This window comes from Adelges cooleyi, unplaced genomic scaffold, assembly GCF_023614345.1.
Source record: "Adelges cooleyi isolate 19-005CV unplaced genomic scaffold, UGA_ACOO_1.1 ACOO_flye_CR_arks_rails_tigmint_CR_PRNA_23, whole genome shotgun sequence".
NCBI lineage: Eukaryota > Metazoa > Arthropoda > Insecta > Hemiptera > Adelgidae > Adelges > Adelges cooleyi.
Window position 1 is genome coordinate 7,239,611 of NW_026095893.1, and position 27,943 is coordinate 7,267,553.

The window sequence follows — 27,943 nt, forward strand, 5'->3', positions numbered from 1 at the left end:
CAGTTCCAGGTTGTAGTTGCGATAGTTCATTCAATAAGATATAAGGGTAGAATAAATTGTGATTTAATTCAATACTGAAGATGAACGGTTCAGCGGCAACGACCGTGTAATTAGCCCCAGGTTAGGAAATACAATATTGCCAATTCGTGTCATCGTGCATCATATTAATTATTGTAATACAGGAATGAAAACGTAAACAATTAAGGAAACAAAAATGATATTGGCATTCATAATGAAGTAATGTTACAATCCCAGATGATATGTACAATGGACATATTCTAATATTTTGTTAATAATATATTTTTTTCGAATAAAACAAATGATGGGCAGAAAATGTATAATATGATTACCAACATTTTAAATTTTATATTGTTTGTTTTATTGTTTATAAAATTACAAACAAATACTTGCAAACATTTATGTATAAAATTATATTATTGTCAGGCAGTATAATTAATTGTGTAAGTAATATAAACATTGGGATGAAACAGATATTTATTACTGTTAGCGCGAAATTAATTTTAAAAAACGAATTTGTGTACATAAATTTAACTTGTACTAATGCATTTTAAAAATTTTGAATTTAACTGGATTAAACATATATGGCTAATTTAGAATTTTTTCGTTACCCACATCTTTGACTGTGCAGTAATAAACTACTTGAGTTAGATTATGGAATTTTAGGCTAACGATCGAACCTACCATTTTTATTTTTGTGTCGTTTTATAAATATAAAGATAAAAAGTTGTTAACAAGTTAAATATTAGTATCAATATTTAACAACTAAAAAAAAATAATTGATGTTTTAAATGTTTTAAACATTTTATTTAGATTCTATATTTTAACCCACTATAAATATATACAAAAATAATTTGCAATTATAGCATTATGTCAAATTTTACAAATAAGCTAAAAGCTTTTATCGTATCACTTCTTTGTCAACAAATTGAAAAAAATAATGATATAGTATTCTTAATATTAAGCAAAAACAAAATAAACTATTTAAAAATGACTGGTAGAAATTAATTAGTCAAAATAGAAAAAGTCAATAATTTTATATAAAAAAAATTAAATATATCACCCCGCCCCGCCCTTATAAATTCTAATAAATCCGCGGTCATTTAAAATAAAATAATCACATAATTATAACCTATTAATATATATATATATTTTAATATATTATTTGTGTTCTAATTAAGAATATAAAAATATAATTGTTTTTTATTTTACGTCTTGGGACAAAACAATTCTCATCTTTACAACGGGCTCGAAATAAACAAATGTATAACATTTTTTATAATTAATGTTCAAGGACATAATTTTGAACTGAATAAATAAATAACGGTTATCAGAACTTGTCTTTTGTCGGTATGCTTTCCAGCTAACAAAGTACGTAAAACTTAGAGCATATGCATAAGTATATTATTAGGGTAAGTCGAAAAAAAATTCGAGAGACGGGCTACCTGCTAAATGGATATTTCTCACTTTTGTTCCACCTAGCTAACAATTTTTCTAATGGATCAAAAATCATCTTGAAAGTAAAAACTATCCATTCAGGAGGTAGCAGTATGAAAGATGAAAAAAATGTTTTTTGACACACACTAATGTACAGAGTGATTATTTTATCATGGGCTACTCAATAGCTCACTGGATTTAATTAATAATTTAATTATTTTTCTTCATAGTGTTTTTATATAATGTGATCTCAATTTTCCACAAATTATTATGCTTAAATAATTCAAGACTTTGATTAGTGTCACTATTAATACTTTTCAAACATTTTAATTTTAAACAAAAGTTTTTGTTATACACCACTTTATAGTGATATTATTGTGTTTTTTTGTATCGTATAAATATGTGATTGATCTATACAACTGATATGTCACATAGAAAAACTATTTTACATTTTACTTGTTACTAAAAATAATAATCTCAGGACCAGTGCCTATCATCAGTTTGCACTACACGTGTTTTTAAATGTTTTACAATTAGTATTATACACGTTTTATTCAACTACGGTAACTATACAGCACTCTATTGCACCATTATAAAGGTTAACGTTACTATTAAGTATACAAGAACATTATGTTAATTTACGATTTAACTTGCATTGTATTATGCAAGTTATTTTATTACAAAATCAAAATAGGTTTAAATAACGTTTTACTGTATTGTAATATATTATACATTTTATACTATTCTTACTTTATATTATTAAAAAATTTATTTATCCAATAAAATTTTAATTTTAAATATTGTGCCAAAAATTAACCTTTTTTTTACAAAAATGTTATTTTAACGTTTTTCAAATTATCTTTTTTTTTAATTTCAGGTACCTTAAACTTTTCTGGTTTTCTGTATTACCTATGAGTAATATAGAATTATTTATTATGAGGCTTTATGATTAAAACATTCGGAAAATACTGTATGTATTGAATTTTGAAAAAATCCACTACTTCTATCGCAAATTAGAAAATAGTCCAATAAATGTAGGTACCTGTTATAAAAACGTCCACTTAAAAATGACAGATATGTTTACAACACTAAAGCCAAATTTAGTGAAACGTTTGAAAGAAACATATATCATGTTTTATTAAACAATTGCTTAACACTTCAGCCTCATAAGGGAGGCATTTTTTTTATGGGCAAAAGTCAGCTCTGGTAAAATCTAACACAGTAATTTCGCCACAATATATAAATCTAAGAGAGTATAAACCAGTGCAGTAGAGAGGAAGCAAAGTTATGAATTTGAAAGAAGTATTTCGAAGTAAGAAGCTAACCAACCAGCATACCGAAATTATCGAAGGGTTTTCTTGAAATCAGTTTTAATTGTATTGCTAAATCACCAGTATAAAAAACTAGCAAAATTGAAGCATGGTATGACCTAATGTTGTACAAACTAACATAGTAGGTAATAATTTATTATACTGATTCGGAGTAGGTTGTAACATTTTTTTAGTGTTTAAAACTAATTAATTTTGAACGCTTCAGGGCAAATTTATGGATAAGTAAAAGACTAAAAATAATTATTGTCCAAAAACAAAATAGTAAAATTAAATCGTGCTTCACTGTGATTTAATCACTTTCAAATTATTAATCATCTTGACTTCCCTTGCTAACATTACTGTACTGATGTATACTGTACTTGGGTTTGAACAACACTAAGGGTGACACACGGGGGAAATTTGTTTCGTAAAATGTATTTTTTGTTCCATGATATAAATGTCACCCGCCTAAGTTTTTATTGGATATAAGCTACATAATGATGATATTTGTGAATTATTTTCTAAGTAATCTAAGCGTTTAGACTATTTGAAGATAAACTCTGAATTTCTAATAAATAACCTAGGGAAAAATAGTATATACTTAATGTAGTTATAGTTCGGGAGTACATGAATAATCATATTTAATCCTTTTGATTTTGTCGTGAACGACGTTTAAAAAATAAAGTAACCGATACGTATATAAATATTATACTTTAAAACTAGTCGCTCAGAGCGGCTCAGTGTAAAGCTAAATATAACAAAATACAACGCGTAAGGGGCATCTTAGCCTGGAGACTGAGTAATAACAGGCACGAAAAGTGTTATGAAAGTCGGTCCCGAACATTGTTTACGAGAGACGTTAAACGTCCGTATAAAATATTGTCGATGGGCACTATTTTTGCGTATCCGAAACAAATACTTCCGAAAAGCGAGAGTTGACCGGGGGATAAGGGCTATTTGCCGGAAATCCGTTTTTATTGAAGGTCCAGCGTTTTTACGACGTCCATACATCTCAATTTTTAACAAGTTATGTCACTCCACGTTTATATATTTCATCTTACCTCCCCCGCCGGTCCATCTCGGCCAAGGTTGTGCAGGCGTCGGCTAAGGGCTCCACGAGGGTCCGCTGCTAAAACTATATATACATACATAGGTTAGTGACACCGCCACCGTCCGCAAGACTTATCGGGCGTCTGAGTGCTGATTGTGGCAAAAGGGTGTCCGCGGGGCTAGTTTTATATAACCAACAGCAGTTAACTCAGTTATGTGTTTGCCAGTGAAAGTTACAAATATAAGTGGATGACCATTGACTTTTGGACAAGGGAGAGTAGTCATAGGATAGTGTAGGAAGTATAAACATTTGCCAACATCGAGCCGATGTGTCGATTTAATTCTATAAAAATCATACTTGCTTTATAAAAACATTTATTTCAATAACGGGCTAGTTTATAGATAATTACACTGACAGTGTTTTTACAATTAAGGACAGATCAGACTGTAAGCATAAAAGACGGCTCAGCGAATGTATATTATATCTAGTATGAAACAAGGTTTTTAACAAAAATCTACCTATACTCTATACTACAGAGACTATAGTAACAATCGGCTGACAAATGAAACAAGTCGCAAAGCACGGTTTTGAATAATCGACGAAAAATAAAAGTATAATATTGGTGTATCATACTAATTACTATATTTTATTATTTGTGTATAATACTAGTGTATTATATATACATATATATATATATATATATTAATAACTACATCGAAAATTGCAATTGAAATAAAGAATAAAAGAATAACTCAAAACAAAAAAGTATCTAAGCCTGAATCGTTGAACAGCCGAGTTCCAAGTGGTTTTTACATTTTTTAATACGAGCTACCGCGATTTTTCACATCAGATCCCTCTCCCTTACTCTCTTTAGTTTTGTACTTGTTTTCCTTTAATATAAAACAAATTTGACCTCCTACAGATTTTTTTGAACATTTTAAATGTTTACGGCCACACTACACTAGATCTACCTTTAGTGAACAGTATAATTTTAGATCTTAAGTCCGAATACTACACTTATAGGGGAAACCATTAATATTTTCACTGTTTATTGTTAGTACAATACTACAATGTATGTTAGTATGTAAGTCAAACAATTGTAAATTTATTAGGTGTTTTCTTCTACTATATAGGAGAAGGGACATAGGCGGTGATTGGGGGGGTCTTAGCCCACCCCCCAATTATTTGATCACTCGCCAAAGTAATGATGAAGGGGTGTGAAGCCTTTGCGGGTCATTTGAGCTAGACAAATTCTAGCCCTTCCAAAATAAAATTAAACGAATCTCCGCCTATGGGAAGGGGACACTTTTTCAAATGTTTAACTTCTTCAAATTTTGAAATAAGATACAATTAACAACCACCGAAGGATGAAGGTAATATTACTTCAAAAATAATTTCAGACGTTCGATTATAAAGTGAATCTTCATATTATTACAAAACAATTAATGATATCTGATTATAAATTCATTAAATGTTTAAATATGCGAAGATAATCTTGCATAGGTTGTCGGAATATTAAGTGCTTATAGTTTTTATTAAATAGTACCATTAACATTTAATTAGAGTAATTAGACTATTGTTATAAATTTGAAAAGTAATTATTTTTTGTTCGCTAAGGCATATCAAATTTTAAATAATTTATCAACTAAATTGTCGCGCCAACTGTAATGTAAGAAAAACCCAGTTGGGTTGTACCATACATTAATTATTTTATTATATTTGATAGCTCAAAAAAACGCAAGTATATTTATACTTTAAATTAATATATTATGATATTTTATGTAATACAATACCCCTATAACGCTTTTGTTATCTCACTTGTGTTATCGACAACTATAGATCAATATGCAAAACTTAATTTTTTAGATTTAATTTTTATAAATGTATTAAAAATATTGTTGTATAGCATCATTACTGCAGGCTGATTTTTTTATCATGGACTACTCAATATCTCACTAGCCTTATGTAATAATTGAATATTTTTTCCATAGTGTTTTTGTATAATGTGATCTCAATTTTCCACAAATTTGTATGTTCCTGACCACACCCAAATTAGTTTTTTTGATAGCAACATAAAAATTGGTGGAAAATTGAAATCACAATATATAAAAACATTATAAAAAAAATCAATTATTACTTAAGGGAAACGGAAAGCGCCAAATGTTATACAATTAAAGACTGAAACAAGAAGTCACTTTCGGAAATGTCTACCGAACAATTTAAACTTTTTTTTTCCTATTAAGTATAACATATTCTATGGGGGCTTAAAGGCCTATTTTTATTTCCGTTTCAAAATTGTACTATAAACGTTTTTATTTTTACATTTTTATAGTATTTTTTAATAAATACAAATTTTCTAATAAATATTTTCTGATATCTAAATCAAAGATTTTTTTTCTATAGGGGCTAAAATGGGTGATCATTTTAGCCCCTATAGAAAAAAAAGTAAGTTCACAAAAAAAAAAAAAATTGAATTCTATCCAATAGATGCGCCGGAAAATGACTTCTACGAAAGTAATTTTTTTATCAAACATTCGCCATAACTCGGAGAAAAAAAACTTAGTTTTCAAAGTTTCATAACTAGAAAAACTTAATATTTTTTTTCATTAACATTAGTTAGCATACTTCAAATAGTTACTAGATAAATGTTTGTCAAATATTGCCTATCTTTTGACCCTTAATAAATAGCGCTTTCTGTTCCCCTTAAGGGAATTTCAGAATTTCATTTTGGTCATGTGACGCAGTGGCGGATTTGAGAGGGGGCGGTGGGGCGATCCCCCCCCCTTGGCCCGAGTTTTGGCCCAAGAAAAAAGTGGTTGTAATAAATTTCGACTATGTCAATTAATTTACCTGTTAATTTGTATAAGCTTCATGGTATTATTTTCAATTTAAATCATTTTGTCTATGAGTAAAAGCTATTTTAGATAATATAATAGTAAATTTTTTGTTCCGTCGCTAAAAACATATTTAAATTCGTCATGAAGTTTACTTGAGATTGGTCAGCGTAATATTTATAAAATTTTAAAATTTCAAATTTTAAAATCAAATTTGGAAGGGTTAAATTAAAAATCGAAACAAGTACTCTGACCGATTTAAAGTAAACTTCGTGGCGAATTCAAATCTGTGTTCAAATTACTTATCGGATTACTGGTTTGGCCCGTGCGATTGACAAAAAATGATGTGTTTTGACTGAAAAAAAAACGGCCAGTATCGAATCCCCTTAAATGTAGATGATATTATTGAAAGATTTGCTATAGAAAAAAAAAGACATTGATTTTATATTATAAATATCTGAGTATTGTACTTTGCTTAATTATAAGTATGTATTTGAATGTAAACAAACTTGTTGTAGCTATTTTCAATGAAAGTTTATTGGGTCAAAATTAAACTGAATTAATAATAATTAATTAAAAAATAACTAATCAAAATAATGAATACATTGTAACATATTTTGTGGACAATTAATAAAAAGTAAAAAACAAAAAAGGTAATTTTATTATACCTACAAAAAACGAAAATTCGCCCCCCCCCCCCTCTTGGACAACCACTGGATCCGCCACTGCGTGACGTCTTGGTTTTTGTTTACATGCCGAGTGAGCCATCTGTTTTCATACAGTCTGTGTTTCGTTGGACACTGCGATATAATACATGGAAATTTAATTGGTTTTGGTTCGCGTACAGTTAATGTGTTGCTATATTATAATAACAAGGAGAAAACCCAACCGTATAAGCATTTCGGACAACATGCACGAAATCGTCAATTGCACGCGTACCTACAACACTGCGCAATAATATAATAAGTAAACGGGCAGGCTAAGCCGGTTTGTAGACGGGGCGCACCGACGTTATTTTTTTTACCCTCTATAACTGTACTAGGATTTGCAAACGAACGTTAAACGAGCCGTGTTTGCCGTTGCAATTAAAAACGCCCAAAACCGGGCAGGGGGTGCGGTGATAAGGGCGGTGGCCGTCGTCGCACCCTGCAGTGTATATAGTATAATTCAATCAGGTCCGAAGTTAGTTAACTTTGGAATTCGCCCACACCGACCGACCCTCATGCCCCGTAAACCAAACACAAAATCAGCGACAATCAAGCTATATGCATAATGATATTACCATAAATTACAAAGCAAACAGCGAAATATCATCTAACCACTCGGAAACGTTATCGTGCCACGCCATGACGTCGTCTTTAGTTGTTTTTTTTTTTAATCACGCCATTTGAATTACAAACATTTTCGGCCCGACCGCCAATATTTTAAATTTCAATAATCGTTCATAATTGAATGCATACCATCTATAAGATACAAGTAAGATATAAATTATGTCAATTTTTCGTGTAAGCCAATAATTGAAAAGTATAGACTTAGTGAAGAAAAAAAATTTAATTGCGATATTTACTTTTTATAATTACGGGAAAATCGTATGTCAGCGCATACGAGAAAGTTATTGCGGCCAGCTCTAAAGAAGGGAAGTGTCTCAAGAATGTTTATAAATAGTTTTATGTTACATACACACATGAGATATAATAATATAATGTGTACAGGATTTGTCTTAAGAGCGTGTGTGCAGTATGGTGAACGAGGCAAAATAATTGTACTTAAAGCACAAACCACGAAAACAAAAGTAAAAGAAAGCAAAAACAAATTTTAAAAAAAAATCATAATCTTTTGATAATATAATTTTCAAATTTTATTCGCTTGTGAATTCAATAGCATGTTCAATCTAGTCCATACAATATGTATTATACTTAAACTCTTTAACTTTTAAGGGTATGCGGTATATTTTTAAGGAGTTTTGTATAGGCATTGAGTCTGTGGTTAGCGCTTCATGGCAACATAGTTGCCGTAATACGTATACGCTCATAAGTATATTTTTGTTATGGTTCGGGTTTATTTATAATTGTACAACAAAAACCACAAGTGACTCTACTCTAAATTGTCTGTAAAGATATTTCAGTTCTTTGGCTACTTGACTATTTTAAATAGGAAGCCGATTTTCATTTGAAATTTCAATGTCTTGTAGTTAATAGATATTCAAATACTATCGATAATCTATAGTACTGATATTATGTAAAATTATTATACCTTTAAAAATGAAATAACTATACTATTGTCTATTACTAGTCATATAATCAATTATCAAATTGTTGAAAAATATTGATCATTTTTAATTGAAGTGTTTACATTATTGGAGTTTATTAGTTTTACTAGTTTTTAAAATAAGCATTAGTCAAAACCTGGTCAAAAAACCATTGCTATGAAAAGTTGTTACCACAACTTGATATTCCTATAACTAATAACTTCGAGTATATATTTACCACGATATTTAATTGTTACGACATGTAACTAACTTCGATTTTTTTAAATAATTAATTATATCATAGATTTTACAACAATAACCACGATATACCAACGCCACTAAACAATTAATATACTTCTAACATAAACTGATACCCTATCTGTGGTATCTATGATTCTATGATGTACATTAAGATTTTTTATTAACTAGCATTGTACGAGAAAACAAAAATTATAATGTATCTATTTGGTGACGGTATAAATTTACTGATAATTAAAAATATTATAATTTTTTTTTTATTAAATAGGTAGATACACAGAAAAATATACATAATAACTAAAAGTATGGTTAATAAAGGGACACAATAAATGTTTAGAAGGAATAACTAAAGTTATAATTAAATTAAATAAAACACTTTTAAAAAACATGCTTTTCTAAAACTTAGTAAAATAGTGAACTAAAAAGTATAAAATAATTTTACTACAAGAACAATTTACTAATCAATTGTAGCACATTTTTTTTAATGTAAATTACTTTGAAAACAACCGAAAATTAACTACAATTTTAAATTATGTTAAACATCTTTAATTTTTGACTAAAAAAAAAAGCGTGGGTCCTATTCAACAAAGTCCCTAGTAAATTTATAGGATAACATTTCAGATATTGTTTTAAAGGTAAATTTCTAATAAATCACTAATATCTATTGTATTGTTTGCAATTACAATAAATTGCAGTTTAAATTGCTGAATTTTATTTAAAGAAAAAAAATGGTTTATTTAAAAATGATTGCCTCTCTCTCTTCCTATTTCGTTTCTCTTTCTCTCTTCTTTAAACGGTTAATTGAATTAAATTTGCTTCCTGGATTCATTTTAATCATGAAATAATACAAATTCAAAATCATAGTAAGCATAGTTTTTAATTACTTATAATATATATTTATTATTTACACATACTATTTAAATATGCATTTTTACATCAAGTTGAAACAAATTTAGCTAATTTTTTTTTAATTTTTTGCATATGAAATAAGCGGTATTTTCTCATTTTATTAATGAAAATTCAATAATATTACAAATATAACAATTAATAATTAATATAATATAATATAATGTCAAAATATACTTTTTAAAAATACATTTTGTAATTATTACATTATCAATATTCGAAATTCGCGCGCTAATATGTTTAAATGATTTGATAGTTGCAAAATTAAACTACCAGAGAGCGCCACAATCGTGGCCTTAAGTCTACCTGTATCACTTATTACTTATCAGGTAAGTGATTGTTGATATGAAAGTAATCAGCAATACATTCCAGAAATTAATTAAATGTTACTAGAACGAAAAGTCATTCACACATATTTTTACCACAATGTATAAACTAGAAATTATAATTCATCTGTACGAATGTAATGCAATGTAGTGTTTTGTTGTTTTTAATAAACTGTATACTCCCATTTTCAGAACTTTCAATTGTATTCATTAATTAGAAGACTTTTTTCTACTACTTCTAATTTTTTTAAATAATTTTACCAGAGAAACTGTAAAATGAATACTCCTGATGATATTACTGACGTACATGATGGTGTTATGGTGCCTCGGGTATCATTAGATTCTATTCCAATCGAGGTAAACAAATGTAGTGTTTTGGAAAAGTGCACACAATTGCTGAATAAACGATTATTCGTTTCCAGGTATTTCTTATGATTTGCGAAAGACTTGATGCTGATACTTTACTACGCTCATTAATGTATGTTTGTAAAAAATTAAATGGTATAATTAGTGACAATTATTTATGGAAAAAAAGAGCACTGGAAAAATTTAATAATTGCGATGTAGCATTTACATTGACAAATGATTTTAAAGGTAGATTAAATAGTACAATATCAATAGAAAAAGAGGCCTAAGTTAAGTTGAATATATTATTATTAATTATGCAGAGGAAACTTTCAACTGGAAGCAATTTGCTTGGCATACCGAGTTGGAGGAAAATTGCTGGAGTGATTATCAAATAAATACTGATAATTTAATTTTCAATGGCACTCATTATTCCGAAGTGGATGCTGTTATGATGACAAAAGTAGGTGAATGTGAAATAAGGTAACTGTTTAATACTATTGTATTTATCATAAAATATTAATCTAATATTTACAGAGTGGAGACCATTGCATATCTGCATCCAGAGATCGTTCAATTTGTTTTTGGAATACAACTGGGATAGATACTAATCCTGTTGCCCATAAAGCTGATAGTCACACTGGTTGGGTATGGGGTTTAAATATGTATGATGCTAACCATTTCTTATCGTGTTCATGGGATTCATCTGTTAAATTATGGAATATGGATAACTTCTCCCAAGATGTTGAACCAATTCATAAATTTACGTAAGTGATGATGTCTAAAATTTAGATTAAAATTATTGTATACCTACCTAATTGGCATTTCTGTAATAGTACTGACGCAGCTGTCCTTACAGTTACTTGTAAAGAAAATTTTATAGCTGCTGGGCTCTATACTCCTAAAGTGGTTGCATTTGATCCTCGTGATAGTGAAAAACATTTATTCGAACTGAATCCTCACACACGAAGTATTATCGAATTATGTTTAATTCAGGATTACTATTTAATATCATTGAGTGAAGACAGAACTATATCTTTATGGGATTTGCGCTCTCAGAAAACTGTCAAATCAATGTATCTTGCTGAAGTAATAATATTATTGAAACATACTATGCTTCTAATGTTACCTGTACACTCTCGCTCTATCCCTACACTACAGAGATAAGGCAAAATGTCCTTCGAGTTTATGTAATCTTGTCAAGAGTGTAGAAGTAGCAAAAAAAGTGTCTAATACATGATTACCAATAAATATGCTTTTTATAAGTACAACACCTCAATGTATTGTCTTAATATTATATTGTTTTCTTTATTTTTTTAGAAAAGTAGCAGATTTCCAATGTGTGCCTCTTATTATGATAATGTGTTGTTTATTGGTGATAGTCGTGATCATATGTATTGGTTAGATTGTTCTGATGGGGCTTTTGACGTACTTAAGGTATTTTGTCTATTACCTTATTGATACCAAAAAAAAGCTTAACTGCATTATTTTTTTTATTGTTTACAGACTGTGAATTTTGTAAGACCTTTAAATACAAGTAGAAAACGTTATAAAATAAATTGTATTAAATGCACAAATTACGGTAGTATCATTATTGGTGGTAATGAAGGAGCTGTGTACTTCATAACACCAACTTCTCCTTTAAGAGTTATAACCAAAATTGATTCAGGCTCGGAAATAACATCAGTAAGTACAATACTGTAATTTCATAGTATTATAATCTTACTTATTTTTTACTAAAATATGTAATTAATAATAATTACAGATAGATTATCAAAATAACACACTAGTTGTTGGTTATGTTGACAGTTCAGTACGAGTATGGAAAAAAAAGTGACCTTATTGACTGTGATACCCAAATCAATTCCACGAATACTTTTATATTATTGTTATTAATAATTCAAATTTTATCACTGTAACCATTTTAATTAAAAAAAAAATACAAAATGGTGAATAGGGTCCCATTGTAATTCTGAACCATTTAACCTTATTTTAATTTAAATCAATAACTGAAAGGCGATTAAATCTTTTATTTATAAACAATACGCTTTATGAAGTAAAAATCCTTTATTATTTTTAAAAAAATAATTTTTTTTATTATGATTTTAATTGGTATCCCAAACTATAAGAATACAATAATTGCTAATTAAAATTGACTAAAACCTAATAAGTCAGTTAACTTATGCTAAATTCCTTCTTAAAAGACTGTAGACTAATAAAGATTTTCTATATTTTATTGTGACTTTTTAACTATTAATTTTTTTATAAAATAATATTCTTGGAGATCTTTTATTTTTTATGGAAACAAATTTTCTGTCTATTAATTTTGATATTTTATTTCTAATTTATAACTTTTTCTTGTTCCTTCGGCTAAAAACTAGTCTCTAGTCACTAATAACTATTAATTATTTTTTATTTTTAACACCTATACCATTGATTATACATGCATAGTACAACCATCCTGGACGTATAATCAATGCCTATACTAAATAAACTTATTATTTTGAAATAAAAAATTAACTGTAATAATAGTTGCATATTAACTGTCACAAGAAATAAGCATTTCACGAATGTTCTACTTAAAAATAATCATACTGATAGTATTATTCTATATTATAGTTAATAGTTATATATATATATATGTACTTATTTATTTATAAATGTGATTAAACTAATTATTTTATGTTACTATTGTGATTAATTGTTCAGCAAAATGTTAAATGTATACTAATATAATATAAATAATAACCCAATGACTTTAAAAGTCCATTTTATAATTTTTTTAGCTTTACTATTTGTACATTAAAAACACGTCTTGCTCAAAATATTGGTTTATAGCGGAGTTGGTAAAAACCCTGGTATTTTTGAAAAAACGCAACTTGCTACCTGTATTTAGGGATTTTTATAATAAAACTCCAAAAGACCCAGAAACTCGATGGGTCTTAACAAAAAAAACCTTTTCATAACCCGTGTTTAAAAATATATTTCAATCATTTATAATTTTTACTAAAAGACCTATAGTTTTGTGATTTATGTTGTGTATATTATGTTGAATAATTATTTTTTACAAATATACAATACAAGCTGTCCCGACCCGGCGTTGCCCAGAATTTAGTTTGCCTGGGCTGAGTAAAATAATTACAAATAAGATTACAAAAAAAGTCAGTATTCCAGGCTGTATAATGTATATTGTAAAGCTTTGGCATACCCTGTCTCGTTTTTTTTTTTTGGTCTACAAATCGCACCCCCGCTTAAAAAGTGACACAACTCAAAAAACATGATTTTCATTATTATAGCGTATTTTAAATAAATATATATCATTATTGTGTAATAAACGTCATAAGTCTGTCTATTATTATTTTTCACTGTGTTAGAGGCCAACTAAGGAGTGTACTTAACAACTTCCCAAAGTTTCATGGCGATCGGATGAATGGTGTACTATTATTTTTATATAAAGATAGATATAGATTACTTAAAAAAAAAAGTACCAGAAATGTTATTTATTAATTAAATACAGAAAAACATTTTTTTTCCAAGTAACTATTTTTAAAAATATTTAGCGGAATTTTACCTGAAAAAACAACACCGGCTTTTTATGCCAAACTGGTTTATAGGCAACTTATATACATGGTGGGGCAGTGAAACGGGCGATTTTAAAATAACTAAAAAAAACCAACAAGAGTTTTTTCAATAAATGTATTCATACTACCTGAAAGTATATAAAAAAGCAAGTTAATTTTGTATTTAATTTTTATGAACGATATCCGCAAGATGGCGTCCATTTCGAAGCATCGTATAATTTCTCGTAATGAGGATATTCCTTGGCCTGATTTGACAGCTTGTGAATTTTTTCTGTGGGGTTATATTAAGAATAAATTATACCAAACAACACCGAGGACAATTGACAATCTTAAACAAAAGAATACAAGAAGAGGTGACCCATAAATCTCTCGGGAAATGTTACGAAATGTCATATCCCGTTTTTAAAGACGCCATGACGAATGCTTGCTTCGAAATGGACACCATCTTGCGGATATCGTTCGTATAAATTAAATACAACATTAACCCGTTTTTATATACTTTCAGGTGGTATCAATAAATAAAAAAATCTTGTAGGTTTTTTTTTGTTATTTTAAAGTCGCCCGTTTCATTGCCCAATCCTGTATATATTAGACTGGTCGTTAAAAAAAAAGTTTGCTCCCACTTGAAAAATATAAAGTTGACCCTAAAAAAATATGATCCTGAAAGTTCTAACGCTCTATCTCAATGTTAAGGATGGCCGCTGAACTGCTATTGTTTTTTCATTAAATGCGATTTTAATGATTTTTGACCATGAATTTTTGTGATGATTAAAAAAATTAATGTTAGACAAATAATTCTGGTATTACTGTATTAGAAATAAATGCCTTTTTACTCAAATATTTTCAGATTCTAATGATGGATCGTTCACCATGGTCTCAAAAACATTTAACTTTAACATAAGTCTGTAAAAATGATATACTACTAAATAATTATTATCGGAGCACGGTTTCAGATTTTCTTTATAGTTATTCAGTGAAAAGTTTACATTTCAGAGGTATTTTAAAATTACATTTCGAAAAGGTACGTATTTTATTGAGATTTTCTACAATTTTTTGGAGGAATTGATAATTGATAATGACCTTAACGCTATTATTGTTATAATAAACCAACGTGACCGTTTCTGAGAACGGTTTAATTTAAAATAAGATGTTTTCGACCAAAATTATGAAATTGTAAATATCGTTTAAGGCATACAAACCGTATGGTGGCATAATGGCCTCTAGTAATGTGAATTCAGTCAACATTCTTCAAAATTAGAACCTGAAAATATTTTAGTAAAAAGCATCTCTAATACCAGAATTATTTGTCTAACATTAAAGTTTTTTAATCATCACAAAAAACCGTAAAAAATCATTAAAATTGCATTTTATGAAAAAATAAAAACAGTTCACCGACACCCCTTAACATTGAGATAGAGCATTAGAACTTTCAGGATCATCATTTTTTAGGGTCAACTTTATACTTTCAAGTGGGCAAACTTTTTTTTTTAACGGCCAGTCTTATATTATATGTTATATTATGTGCGTCTCTTATTTCCTTCAAATTTGAGTGAATGAAGAACCCGAAATAATAAAGAATTAAAAAAATGTAAGCACATTTCATATTTGGCATGCTTTTTGAGTTTTATGGCATAAAGAAAACAAATTGTCAATTTCTTTATTTTTTAATATTTTAAACTAAAACGAAAAAAAATTTACATGTACATTTTATTACGCTATCCTCAGAGAAAAAATATTTTTTAAATTTTATGTCAACAGTTTATAATTTAAAATTTTTTTTTAATAAGCAAATTAATTTTTTGAAAAAGTTCAAAAAAAAATTACATAAAATCCTTAAGCTTTATAAAACTTTGAGTATTTAACTTTTAGCTGAACTCCTAAATTGCAGGTATGATTTTTTTGTAGAGCCATGTGCATAAAAAATTAGAATAAGTGATGGTGTACTTTTAAATTGTAAAAAATGGGCCATATACCATATATTATATATACTTTTCATTTTTACCATACTAAATGATTACCTATTATTTTTACGTTATAATATTATTTATATATTTTTTATGTTCAAAATAATTGTTAATGATGGTGGTGATGATAATGTAAACATAATAATAACTTACTTTCTTGTACAGTAATTATTACCTAAATAGTAAATATTTTACATAATTTTATAAACAAAAACACATAACATTTATAACTTGGGCACTATAATGAAAAGTACAAAAAACAGAAACTAACACGCTATCATAGTCTTACGGGCTATTGCATAGTCGTGAGTAGGTAGGTACATGTGTAATTTGCGTTATTGAGTTTTCCTACAAAAACATCTATATCTCATAAGCCAAATGATAACTACTTACGGAACGTGTTCCTAGTTCATACATATCCGATCCTGCACTGACTGAAAATCAGTTAACAACAATATTTTTTTTCTCGGTCTGAGCTCAGAAAGCTTGGATCGGATTGATGTGAATGCGTTCGTTTAAAAAGAAGTTCATATTTTTGAATAGTCGGACGTCGGTTGCCCTGATGGAACGGATACGAATCGTACGTGTATGAAAGAACCTTAATGGATACATTGTTAGATGTCTTGGCATATGTCACATAGGGATACTTTATCACAGTTTATATTATTTGTTAGGCATCAACTAATGTAATTTAGCTGAACTGAAACATTCTGTGTGAAAAAAACACTTTTTACTATTTGTATTTTGAGCATATATATATATTTAATTATTTTTATTAAGATGACTATGTTAAAAAGTAATGACAATTGAAAACATTAACTATTTCACCACAAAGCTGATTAAACATATGAAATTTGTGTTCCTAATTAACAAACAGAAAAATTTTAGTAGGAAAAAAATACAAATAAGATATAAAAATGATAACTGTTATGTTTAGTCAGTGTATCTATTAGATTTTTACAGAGATACATACAATTTTACATTCAAATACAATTCATAGATAAAATATATAAATTATAAATTAAACTATAGTTTACTTTTTATTACTAATTTAATATCATGATTATATGAAAAATATTATGACAAGTTAGTATTTTTTTTTGCTAATCAGGTATTTAAAAAGTTTTTAGTCACAATATGTTATATTGTTTTTATAATATTTGCACTCGTAACTTAAAACATGAAATAAAAACAAGCCTATACATTTAACAAAACTAATTTACAACAATGGCGAATAATTAATAAAATGTATTACTTAATAGAAATAAAGTTAAAATACAAAACATAAAAAAAATCTAAAACGTTCAATTTGTACATCAAACTAGAAACCAAATTCTTTATGATGTGAATCAATAGCACAATGTTATAATTAGCAAAATTTGAAAAGTCAATTCCAAAATACTTGTTTTCCAATATGATGGTCACATTTACAAGGAAAGGAAGAGGGATCCACTCTGGAATGTTGATAATTAAGGAACTTTAAGGAATTAATGGACATAAATATAGTTATTTAGGAATTAATGCCCAAGTCGATGAGGAATTCACAAATGGGCTAATTTAATTACTCAAGCATTTTGGTTAGCACGCTTCAAGTTTGCATACAACTGTTATAAGCATTCTACAAATAAAAAACTAAAATGTAAAAAAAGAACAATAAACAAAATAAATGTAGAAGACAAATAATAATGGTATATAAAATTTGATAATGCAAACAGCAGAACCAACTTTTTTGACAAATCAGATGATGAAATTTGGTTGTGAACATTTTATCACATTAAACAAATTAAAAAATGTTAAAATAAATTTGTTAAGTATTATCGAATTTATTTTATCTCCCCCCTCCCTTCCCTCCCGCACACCCTACAAGATGTCAGTTTTCAGCACACATGACTGAAGAAAAAAACCCAAAAGATGCAACGCTGGAATCACCCATGCTGCGCCCCAAATTTCCTAAGAAAAAAATATATTTTAATAATATTCACATGTTAAAAAAAAACAAACTTACAGTTGTTTTAGATCCCATAGGCAGTTGACAGACGATCTTTCAACTGTGGAGGAAATTGGTCAGTAAATCTTGTCCAATTTTCTTCACCTACTTGATTTTTGAAACCATGTAATATCTAAAATGAATAAATATTAAATTTAACTTCAAATATTATAGACAAAAACCATATTTGATTTTTATTGCCTATACATAACTCCTTAATAAATAGGGGCTATTACTTCTTCTTAACCCTTTCATCACAAACTATTTATTTTGCAACACACTAAAAACTTCAGTTAGAACACTATAATAGGGACTAGAACACACTTATACATGTGTATGTTAGTGCTGAAAGGATTAAGAAAATCGTATTACATAATTTAATACAACAGGCATACTACATTTTAAAGGGTTACATATAGACAATTTTTCAAAAACAAAACAAAATTTTAAGTTAAAAAAGCTATTACATTAATTTAAAAATAAGGATACTTTATAAATTTTCTTTTTTTTTTTATTCGATTTTTATCACATTAATGATTTTCTAATAAACAGCCTACCCCATTCTCTATGCAACTTCTACAAATTAAAATAGAAAATTTATTTTTTGCTTCAACAAAAAATTGATCTTGTCAATGAGGTTTTTTAAGAATTTTTTTAGTTCAAGTTACTATTTGAATTTTAAAAAAATATTTTTATTTTTTCAACCGATTGTAAACCAAAAATATTCTTAATCTTAGTATTAATGTCAAAATATTTTTTTTATGACAAAATATGTTCAAAAATGTGTACAGAATAGTAAAGCCTTTTTGGCACAAAAAACCTTATGAGTAGCGCCTTGGCGTCTTCTTAAATCAAATTGATATATTTAACTCATATTCCTACTTGTAAAATGGCATACATTTTTAATAACTTACAAATTTTATAAACATATTAACAATAATAATTTTTAAAAAAAATTACTTTATAAAACATTTCTTTTAAGTCTTCTTTGGGATTCACCCAAGATGCAATAGCGTCACAAAAAAATATGAAGTCTTGTACTACTCCACCTGGATTGACACTGATCATTTGACACATACCTCTAAATGCACTATCTTTTTCATCATTATCTCTGATATTACGTAACGATGTGCACCTAAAAATAATATATAAAAATAATAGTAAAAAAACTGGTATAAAAGGTTAAGCCACATAAAATTTAATACACTAACAAATTAATTGAAAATGTTGCCTTTGCAAACCCAATTATAAAAAATAAAACATTTGAATTCAAATTATAAACTTATAATAATAATAAAATAAAGAAAAATTGAAAAAAAAAATTGGTACACACCACATGCGTACAAACTGTTGTAACAGCGGGGCGACGTCCTGAGGGCATACATAACCTAGTCGGCCAATCGTAATTGCTATAAAAAAAAAACAAAAACAAGAACGAAAAAACTAATAAAAAATAAATTCATTAATAAACAAAATATAAAATAGTAAACAATAATAATTTAACACGACCAAATTTACCAAAAAAATAAAGAAAATAAATTAATGTTATTTTCATAACCTTATTTTTTCTTGTGCTTAATTACTTGAAAAAAAGCGTAAAAAGAAAATGTTCTACTATGTTTAGCTATTAACTATAGATTTGGTTTGCAGAATAAATTGCAATACCTGTAGTAAACATTACAATTTTTAATTTAGTACAAAAGTTATAGTAACAGTACTTTGTACTAAATATTTTAATGTATACCTTGTTTTAATTTAATATTTAATTAAGTTTAAACTATATCTCAAATAACGTATAATAAAGACAAGATAAAAAAAATACTAAAATTCAAAATAAATATATTAAGTATATGAATGTAACAACCATAGTAAAGGTGTTAACTATTTTTAAGTAAAATCATATTTAACTATAATAATATATTGTACGTTGAAAAAATAATTTTGATGATTATTCAATGAACTACATTACATACTGTTCAACTTAAGAACAAATCACCACGCAAAACCTAAATGGCCCAGCAGGAGTAATGCGTTTTAGTTCCTGCGTTAGTTCATTCTTAATTTGAATAGAGTATAGATTGTTTTAAAACCTATAAATCATTTTACAATATTGCACTATCAAACATAAAATGTATACATTATTATAATGTACACATTTATCAAATTAAATAGTATGCAATATATTAGTTTAAGAATAACCTGTTAATAGTAATTGTTTAATGTAGTATCAGTAATATACGTTTTATTTAATTTGTTTTAATAAAACAGGCAAAAAATATATCTACCTGTATTTTCCAATAATGTTTTAGGGGTATTTGGCCGATTCATAATTATAACTAGTTGACTAAGTATCATTGGTACATATGGTTGCATTTCAGTACCTGTTAAATTAAATATTGATTATAAAAAAATCAAGAATATAGTATTAAAATGATTGATTATTTACCAAGTTTTACAGCAATTTCTCCAATAGCCCATGTTGCATTATTACAGACAGAAATTTGATCAGGATTTAAGTTTTGTGCTAAGATTGGCATAAAATCACCTAAAAATCAACATATATTAATAAAAAAGTAAAAATACCCAATTAAATTTTCCTAATACAAAAATAACATTAGAACACTAGTTTGTAAATATTATCTAATTTTACCTATGCAAGGATGTACATGTTGAAAACACGCTTTAGTCAAATCTCCAAGAAGAGCAAATGAACTCTGTCTCACTTCAGCCAATGGGTCCTGCATGCATTGATAAAGTAATTGTAAGGTGTTTGATCCACTAATTAAACTCTCGATGAATGTTGTTAATCCTTCTGCTAATCCAGAAAGAAGATCAAGAGCAACAATCATAAAATCTTTGTCAGGCGCATCAAACTGGTCAGGACTTTGTGAATTTGCCTAAATAAGCAACAATGTCAGTATTATTTAAATATGAATAATAATTAAATAAAAATGTACGGTTTCCTAAATAAAAACTTACAATATTTTGATTTAGTGTTTGTTCCACAAGAGAAATACATCTTTTAAATACTGGTTCTGCATAAGGCATAAATCCAGATTGCAGAGCAGTCGCCACACTAGATAAACACTATTTAAAAAAACATTATAATTACTTTTATTTAATTGAATGAACAATTTAATGTAGAAAAACCTTGAACAAACAATTTACTATTACCCTAGTTAAAAACAATTACAATAAATACTAACTATTTAAAAAATATATTTACTTCTAATAGTGGAAAAAGATCTTTATCTTCATCTTTCAATGCATTCCATTTTTGGATTAATGGTGGCATTAGTAAATTTATATACTCAGGTTTATTTAAATTGTGACCAACTGAGTCAGCTAGAGTTCCAATTGCGTCATAAAGTATTAACAAGTTTTTATGCTGCAACATTGGAAATTATTATTTTTAGCTTTAATATGAAGCTGATAAGTTTTTTTTTTTATTATTACAATATGGGCAAAGTACTTAATACAAAATACATTAAATTTCAAATAATAATTACAGACATTAACACAGAGAAAATTAATCAATTGAAAAAGATGGTCAGTATTAAAGTAACGCATAAGCTGTTAAAGAGAACTCTAATTGTCCAAGGAAAGATGGTGAAATGGAAGGATGAAAGAAGTATAAGATCAAATAAATTAAAAGTTTAACAATATATATATTTTTTTTTGTAAGTGGTAGGACTCGTAAAAAATGTTTTATCGTTTGACCAATGTTTTTCTTATATACAGTCTTAAAAACAGAATTTACTTTAATACCTTATTAATAAGGCCAACATTTATAACAGTTCGCCACTCACTATTCAAAATTGAGAATAACTAAAATGTTTTTTTACTCAAATTAGAGTGTAACTAAATATACTAAACAATAAAATATGAATTAAACAATACACAAATGATTTTGTTTGAGTTTATATTACCTGGTATTTGCTAAAAGCGAAGACTAGTGTTTCCAAAATAAATCCTAAATATGGTACTAGTTCTGTAGTTGCTTCTTCTTCTAATGTGGCAAAAGCAGAACAAGCTGCTTCTTGAACTCTTTTATTGGAGTCTAATATTCTTTTTAAAAGCTAAGAACATAAATAAAGCAATTATATTGTTAATTATTAATGTTAAAATTAAATATTAATAACTATTATCTTCTTTTTCTCCTTCCCCTTCATCCCAACTTATTGGGGTCATTCACCCTACTACTAAGCCTCCACTAAGCACAATCCCCCATAGATGTACCGTGAGAGTAGTCTAGTCCCTTTCTGCAGGGATAAATATTAATAATAGTCATAAGAAAAAATATTATTAATTTTAACCCAAAAGATAAATAAATGTTATGTTATTTGCTATTTGGTAATTTTTTTTGGAACATGTAGTTTTAGATAATACACTTTAGTTTTAGATAAGACTTTATTAGACCTATTATATATTCAAGTTAATTTTAGTCATTACAAATATAATTTTTACAAAAATGTATTAACTTACTTCGTGCATCATTGGTTTTAAATATTGTTCATGTGGTTGGCTAACAACCCAGTGACAGTAACGAGAAAGAGTCCAACATATTATAGCTCGAACTAATGCTTTTTTATCACTCAAATGATTAATCATGTAAGGAATTAATTCATTCAAATGCGGAATCATACCATTCATACAACCTATTAAAAATATTCATTCAAAATTAAAAAACGGAAAAATAAATATTAATTTAACTAATAAATACCTTCAGCAATGGCACCAAGGGCTAAGATACCAGATTCTTTGACTTCCCATTCATTTGAAGAAAGGGTTTCTTTTAAAATAGGCATCAGTATAGGAAGAATATCTTCTTTAAATACATTAGCCAATACATCTAGAGCAGCTGCACTACATTTCCCTAGATAATTTAAATAACAAAAGTATTAACTATATTTTGGTAAACATTATTTACAATACATTTTGATACTTAAATAATATTTACAGGGAAAAAAGGATGACAAAAAGGTAAAAAAATACTATTTTAGTTTGTAATATTAACTAACTTAGATTCCAGTCAGACAAACTGCTATCATCTCCTAAGTTATCTTCATCTTCTTCTTCATTATTATCTTCTTCATGACCATGTGTGCGTGATTTATGAAATCTCGGACGAATATCTTCTTCGCGGTCAGGAACATTTTCGTCTTCTTCAACATCGCCCTATAAATAAATAACATAATAATGTTTATAATAAATGATTATATGATTGTAATGTTATTAAGGAATTATAAGATCAAACCTTCAACAATATTACATCAATTTCTGAATAACGCATTCCATTAACAAGAATTGGTATAAGTCTAGGTAAATAAGGAGTAAGAGCTTCTTTACATATTTGTTGTTCGGCAATAGATAACCAAAATTCACAAGCTTCTAATGCCACATTTTCATCTGGATCTTGTGTTCTTAATAACATATACTGTGTCCAAGAGATGATAAAATATTTAAAAGTTATCATAAATAAAAATATTATTATTTATAAGAATAATATATTAACCTCTATGATATCGTGGAGATGTGGAAGTAATCTGTCCATTCTTACTTCTAAAAGCATAACTATTGCTCTACACACATTTTTTCTAACATCTGCTTCATCATCGACTGCCAAATGAAATAAGTTCTAAAAATAAAGTTAAAGAATTGTATAAAACTAAAATGTTTGCCGAAGTTTAAAATTTTGCCAAATATTAAAATATGTTAAATAGTTATATTGAATTACTTCAGTAAATACTTGAAAATAATTATCTTTACTTTAAAGATAAAGTTAAAGTGAAATTATAATACAGACATAAAAATGTATTTGATTTTACCTCTAAAAACATATCAATGTGATTCATTAAAGAAGGAGTTTTTTGGACAATAAACTGATTCACACAGCCAATTGCATGAGACCTGTAAAAATCATGTAACATTTCTATTAATTATTTAAAGTTATACAAAATATAAAGAGTTTTACCTAATTTTTGGGCTTGAATGTTTAAAAAAATGTAGAAATTTTGGAATAAGAATATCAAGAGGCTTGTTTTGTCTGTCATCTTCTAAGTAGTCAGATGAATCCTCACAAATTTTCTGCAGTGCTCCAAATGCACCCTAAAATAATAAAACATTTAAACGATGATAATTGATAAGGAATAAAGAGAAATGCAGATTTCTTTGATTTTACTATTTTAAGAGAAAGAATGAGTAACTACACTTTAAATATTATTTTTAATTTTAGTTATTTAATTACGCTGGAAGCATTAGAATTGAATTTCTTTAAATTCGTGAAGTTCAGATATTATTTATTTCATGCACTATAGTTATACTTCGTCTCACAAGAGAAGAGTCAGTTTATTATAAAATACTATCCAATATGCCTAACCAATATGTAATTTGTTATACTCCGTCTCATGAGAGAACGTAAATGACTGCCTACTGTAACTTGTTCATTCTATTGCATCTTTACCAGTAAACTTCCTCGAGCACCTTCCACCAACAAAACACATCGCCCACTATTGGAGTGCTCTGATTTTTAGTGACCGCTGTACAGTGACACAAAGTGCGTGGCAGAAATTTAACTTTGAGACAGTGTAGCACAGTCATTTGAATGTGTGAACGTTATGCATTCTCTCTCGCAAGTATAATATTTTTTATATTATCTTACCTCACAAACATTATAATCAGCGGAGTCGAGCATTTGGCATAAAGCTGGCAGCAATTCAGGCCATGTATTGATACCACGTGATGCTATTGTTGTAATTAGTATACCAACGGTTGCTCTTATTAATGGTGATGTATCTCCAACTGCAGTTAAACACTCAGACTTCACAAACTCCGTTACTGAAGGAGATAAAGTTTCATAGTGACTTTTGATATTGTTTTTTAAAATTAAACCACTTAATGATCTTGTAGGTTCATCTAAATGACAAAAAAAAATCAATCAATTATTTATTAAAAACAATACAATACAACATAAATGTTCATTATACAATTAAATTACTTAAAAATAGTATTAAAAATGATCGGATGCGCTGGCACAGCTGGGAGTAACATGTTTTAGTTTCTATGCTAGTATATTATTTTTTTCAAACAAAATATAAAAACAAATTAAGTATGTGAGTTATTACCTAATCTAACCTTTCATTTGGGAGGGGTTTAAAATTTAAATTAATAAATAAGTTTAAACTGATGAAAGCTACATCATAAGAACTATTGTAAGTTTACGTGAGTATGAAAAATGTTATCACTTGACAATTATAATAAATAGCTTATATAATTTACATTGGACAGACCTCCAGTCTATCTTATCCATGGAACGTGTTGTATCCAAGATCTAACCGAGGTTAATAGACGAGCAAAATTATACATCTTACTGCACATGCTTAATAACTACTGCACTGCTATAGTACACTGCACTGTATGTGCAATATCAAAAAATATACTGTTTATCTTTAGACACAACATAAATGTTATTAAATAAACACAGGTATAACAAATAAATAAAATGTAATTTTTAAACTTGATTATTAGATTTTATATGAAATTTAATGTAAATTATTTACTTTAATTTAAAAAGTATACGTTAGGTAATAACTTAAATGTTATTAATTTTATACCATTTAACTTATGACTTTTTCAAATAATTAACTTTAACTACATATCAGCATTAACTTTTTTATATATTGTAGAGTCAAAGATAAATTAACAGTATATGAAGTGTTTTTGGTTAGTATCATTTTACAGTAATATTTTTTGTATTTTAATTTCTTGGTAAAACATGTTATTTACCATGCTTTCTCAAACTACATCGATAAAATTTGTCCAAAGTTTTTAGATTAATTTATCATACATATATTGAAAAACTTAAATTTTTGTTTCAAGTTTTGTGCGGTTAAGTAGTTGTACCCATCCAGACCCATCATATAAGTTGTGAATAATCTTACCTTCCGATGTAAGTTTCGTCAGAACAAATATAAGATAGTTGTTGAAATCAGCTACTTGATTCAATTCTTCTAGTTTCTAATTCATATTACTAAGAAAAATTATATAAAGAACAAACAAATTCTTCTTTTACAGTATTTCCAATTAATTAATACAATATAAGAACCAAAATGAAATTGTCTGGTTTTAGCGTCAAAATACTCAAATTTATAAGTGAATAAAAGTAGTTGAAAAGGTTAGTTGCAATTTGATATACATATATAAGAAATTAACAATAAGTCTATGTGTATAAATTTAAATAGTCTGATTGAATAATTTATTGTGTTTTACAAAATTCAACTACAAAAATAATATTTCATAACAATTTCAAAAATCCAAAATTTAACACTTAAATTAATGAATCAAACGTCAATTTTTAAAAAGCAAACAATACCAATACATCCTCTAATAATATTACAAATACAGAGACAAACGTTAACTTCTTACAGTTTACTAGGGTCTTATCACTATTAAAATGGGAAATTATAATTAAATAAAATGTTATTTAAAACACAACAGGTACTTTTAGGTAAATAAAATATTTGAAATTTGTGAATGTTGGAACACAACAAATTTTTCATAAAAACTCAAGCTTAAAATATTACAGCAGGTGGTTTTCCAACACCATACTCAAAATGTGACTACCTAATTCTATAGTTTACCCAGACGATTACTGGTGTAAATAATGATTGGTAATTAAGATTTAAAGGATACTTGTTGCACTGTTCGTTGGATTACAGTGTCTGGTGACTGAGATTCTTTAAGCAGTTGAATGATTTGCCTTAATCCCTCTTCTTGCGGTTGCCAAGTCATTATCATGCTACACCGATTGTAACGAAAAGAACAACTACTAACACGTTCTAAATAACAAAATACAAGATTTATAAAAAGATAATAAAATTGTCGAGCAAAAACAAGTATACAAAAAAAAAAGTTTTTTTAGATCAAAACGGTTCAGGCCTTAACAACGGGTACTGAAAAATGAATATGCACTGTGGACAGTAGACACGACAAAATTTTTAACAGCAGATATACCAAAATCGGCCGTAATGCGATAATATTTGTAAAGTCGATAACAAATATTTTTCTCTTTTTAATAACGATTACTAACACGGACTCAACGATGACACGCGTATTTCTACCGGCTATGCCTCCATCCTCAACGATGCCGCGTGAGTGGCGCCAAATTTAAAAATATATTTTAGGTTAGGTACGTACAAATTATGTGCTGTATATAACCGGAATTCGGGAATCCTATACGATTTATAAAAACACAAATTTAAATATAAAATGTAATTAAAATGCATTTTTTTTTAAATATATGAAAAACTTTCTTAAGTTAATTACCTATATATTATATGGTCTAAAATAACGTCAAACTACAAACACGAAAGCTGTAAGTTGCTTTGAATTTTAAACCAGGGAAATAGAAAATCCTTTGCCTTGAATACCTAGTTGAATTATATTAATTATTATATTAAATAATTATATTGATACTTATACATAAATTATTACATTTTGAAAAAACTCAATGGACAGGATACTCGTGGAGGAAAGATTTCTTAGGAACTTTGATAAATTCGTACAATGTATCCTTTAAAATAAAAGACTATTAGGGTGCCCACGTACAAGATGGGTAGATCAAATTAGAAATGAAAAAAAGAAAACTTGAGATCCACATATATATTGGAGGGAATTAGC

The 27,943-nt window shown here is 27.7% G+C and overlaps 2 protein-coding genes across 2 annotated transcripts; one reads left to right on the top strand and one right to left on the bottom strand.

The window, feature by feature from the left end:
- The first annotated feature begins 10,446 nt into the window (after window positions 1-10,446).
- LOC126835269 (F-box/WD repeat-containing protein 9-like) lies at window positions 10,447-13,341 on the top strand. The gene is made up of 8 exons (XM_050567744.1): window positions 10,447-10,745; window positions 10,811-10,982; window positions 11,057-11,196; window positions 11,271-11,500; window positions 11,570-11,822; window positions 12,054-12,170; window positions 12,240-12,419; window positions 12,499-13,341. The coding sequence occupies exons 1-8, from the start codon at window positions 10,665-10,667 to the stop codon at window positions 12,568-12,570; spliced, it is 1,245 nt and encodes a 414-aa protein (XP_050423701.1). The 5' UTR covers window positions 10,447-10,664; the 3' UTR covers window positions 12,571-13,341.
- A 4,041-nt stretch (window positions 13,342-17,382) lies between these two features.
- LOC126835450 (transportin-1) lies at window positions 17,383-27,283 on the bottom strand. The gene is made up of 20 exons (XM_050568047.1): window positions 26,957-27,283; window positions 26,206-26,281; window positions 24,927-25,180; window positions 24,240-24,373; window positions 24,094-24,175; window positions 23,781-23,903; window positions 23,523-23,702; window positions 23,287-23,443; window positions 22,989-23,141; window positions 22,751-22,923; window positions 22,195-22,344; window positions 21,492-21,653; window positions 21,245-21,352; window positions 20,916-21,162; window positions 20,712-20,810; window positions 20,551-20,646; window positions 19,599-19,674; window positions 19,226-19,400; window positions 18,284-18,398; window positions 17,383-18,228 (listed from the first exon to the last, which is right to left on the bottom strand). The coding sequence occupies exons 1-19, from the start codon at window positions 27,059-27,061 to the stop codon at window positions 18,291-18,293; spliced, it is 2,658 nt and encodes an 885-aa protein (XP_050424004.1). The 5' UTR covers window positions 27,062-27,283; the 3' UTR covers window positions 17,383-18,228; window positions 18,284-18,290.
- Between the last annotated feature and the right edge of the window lie 660 nt (window positions 27,284-27,943).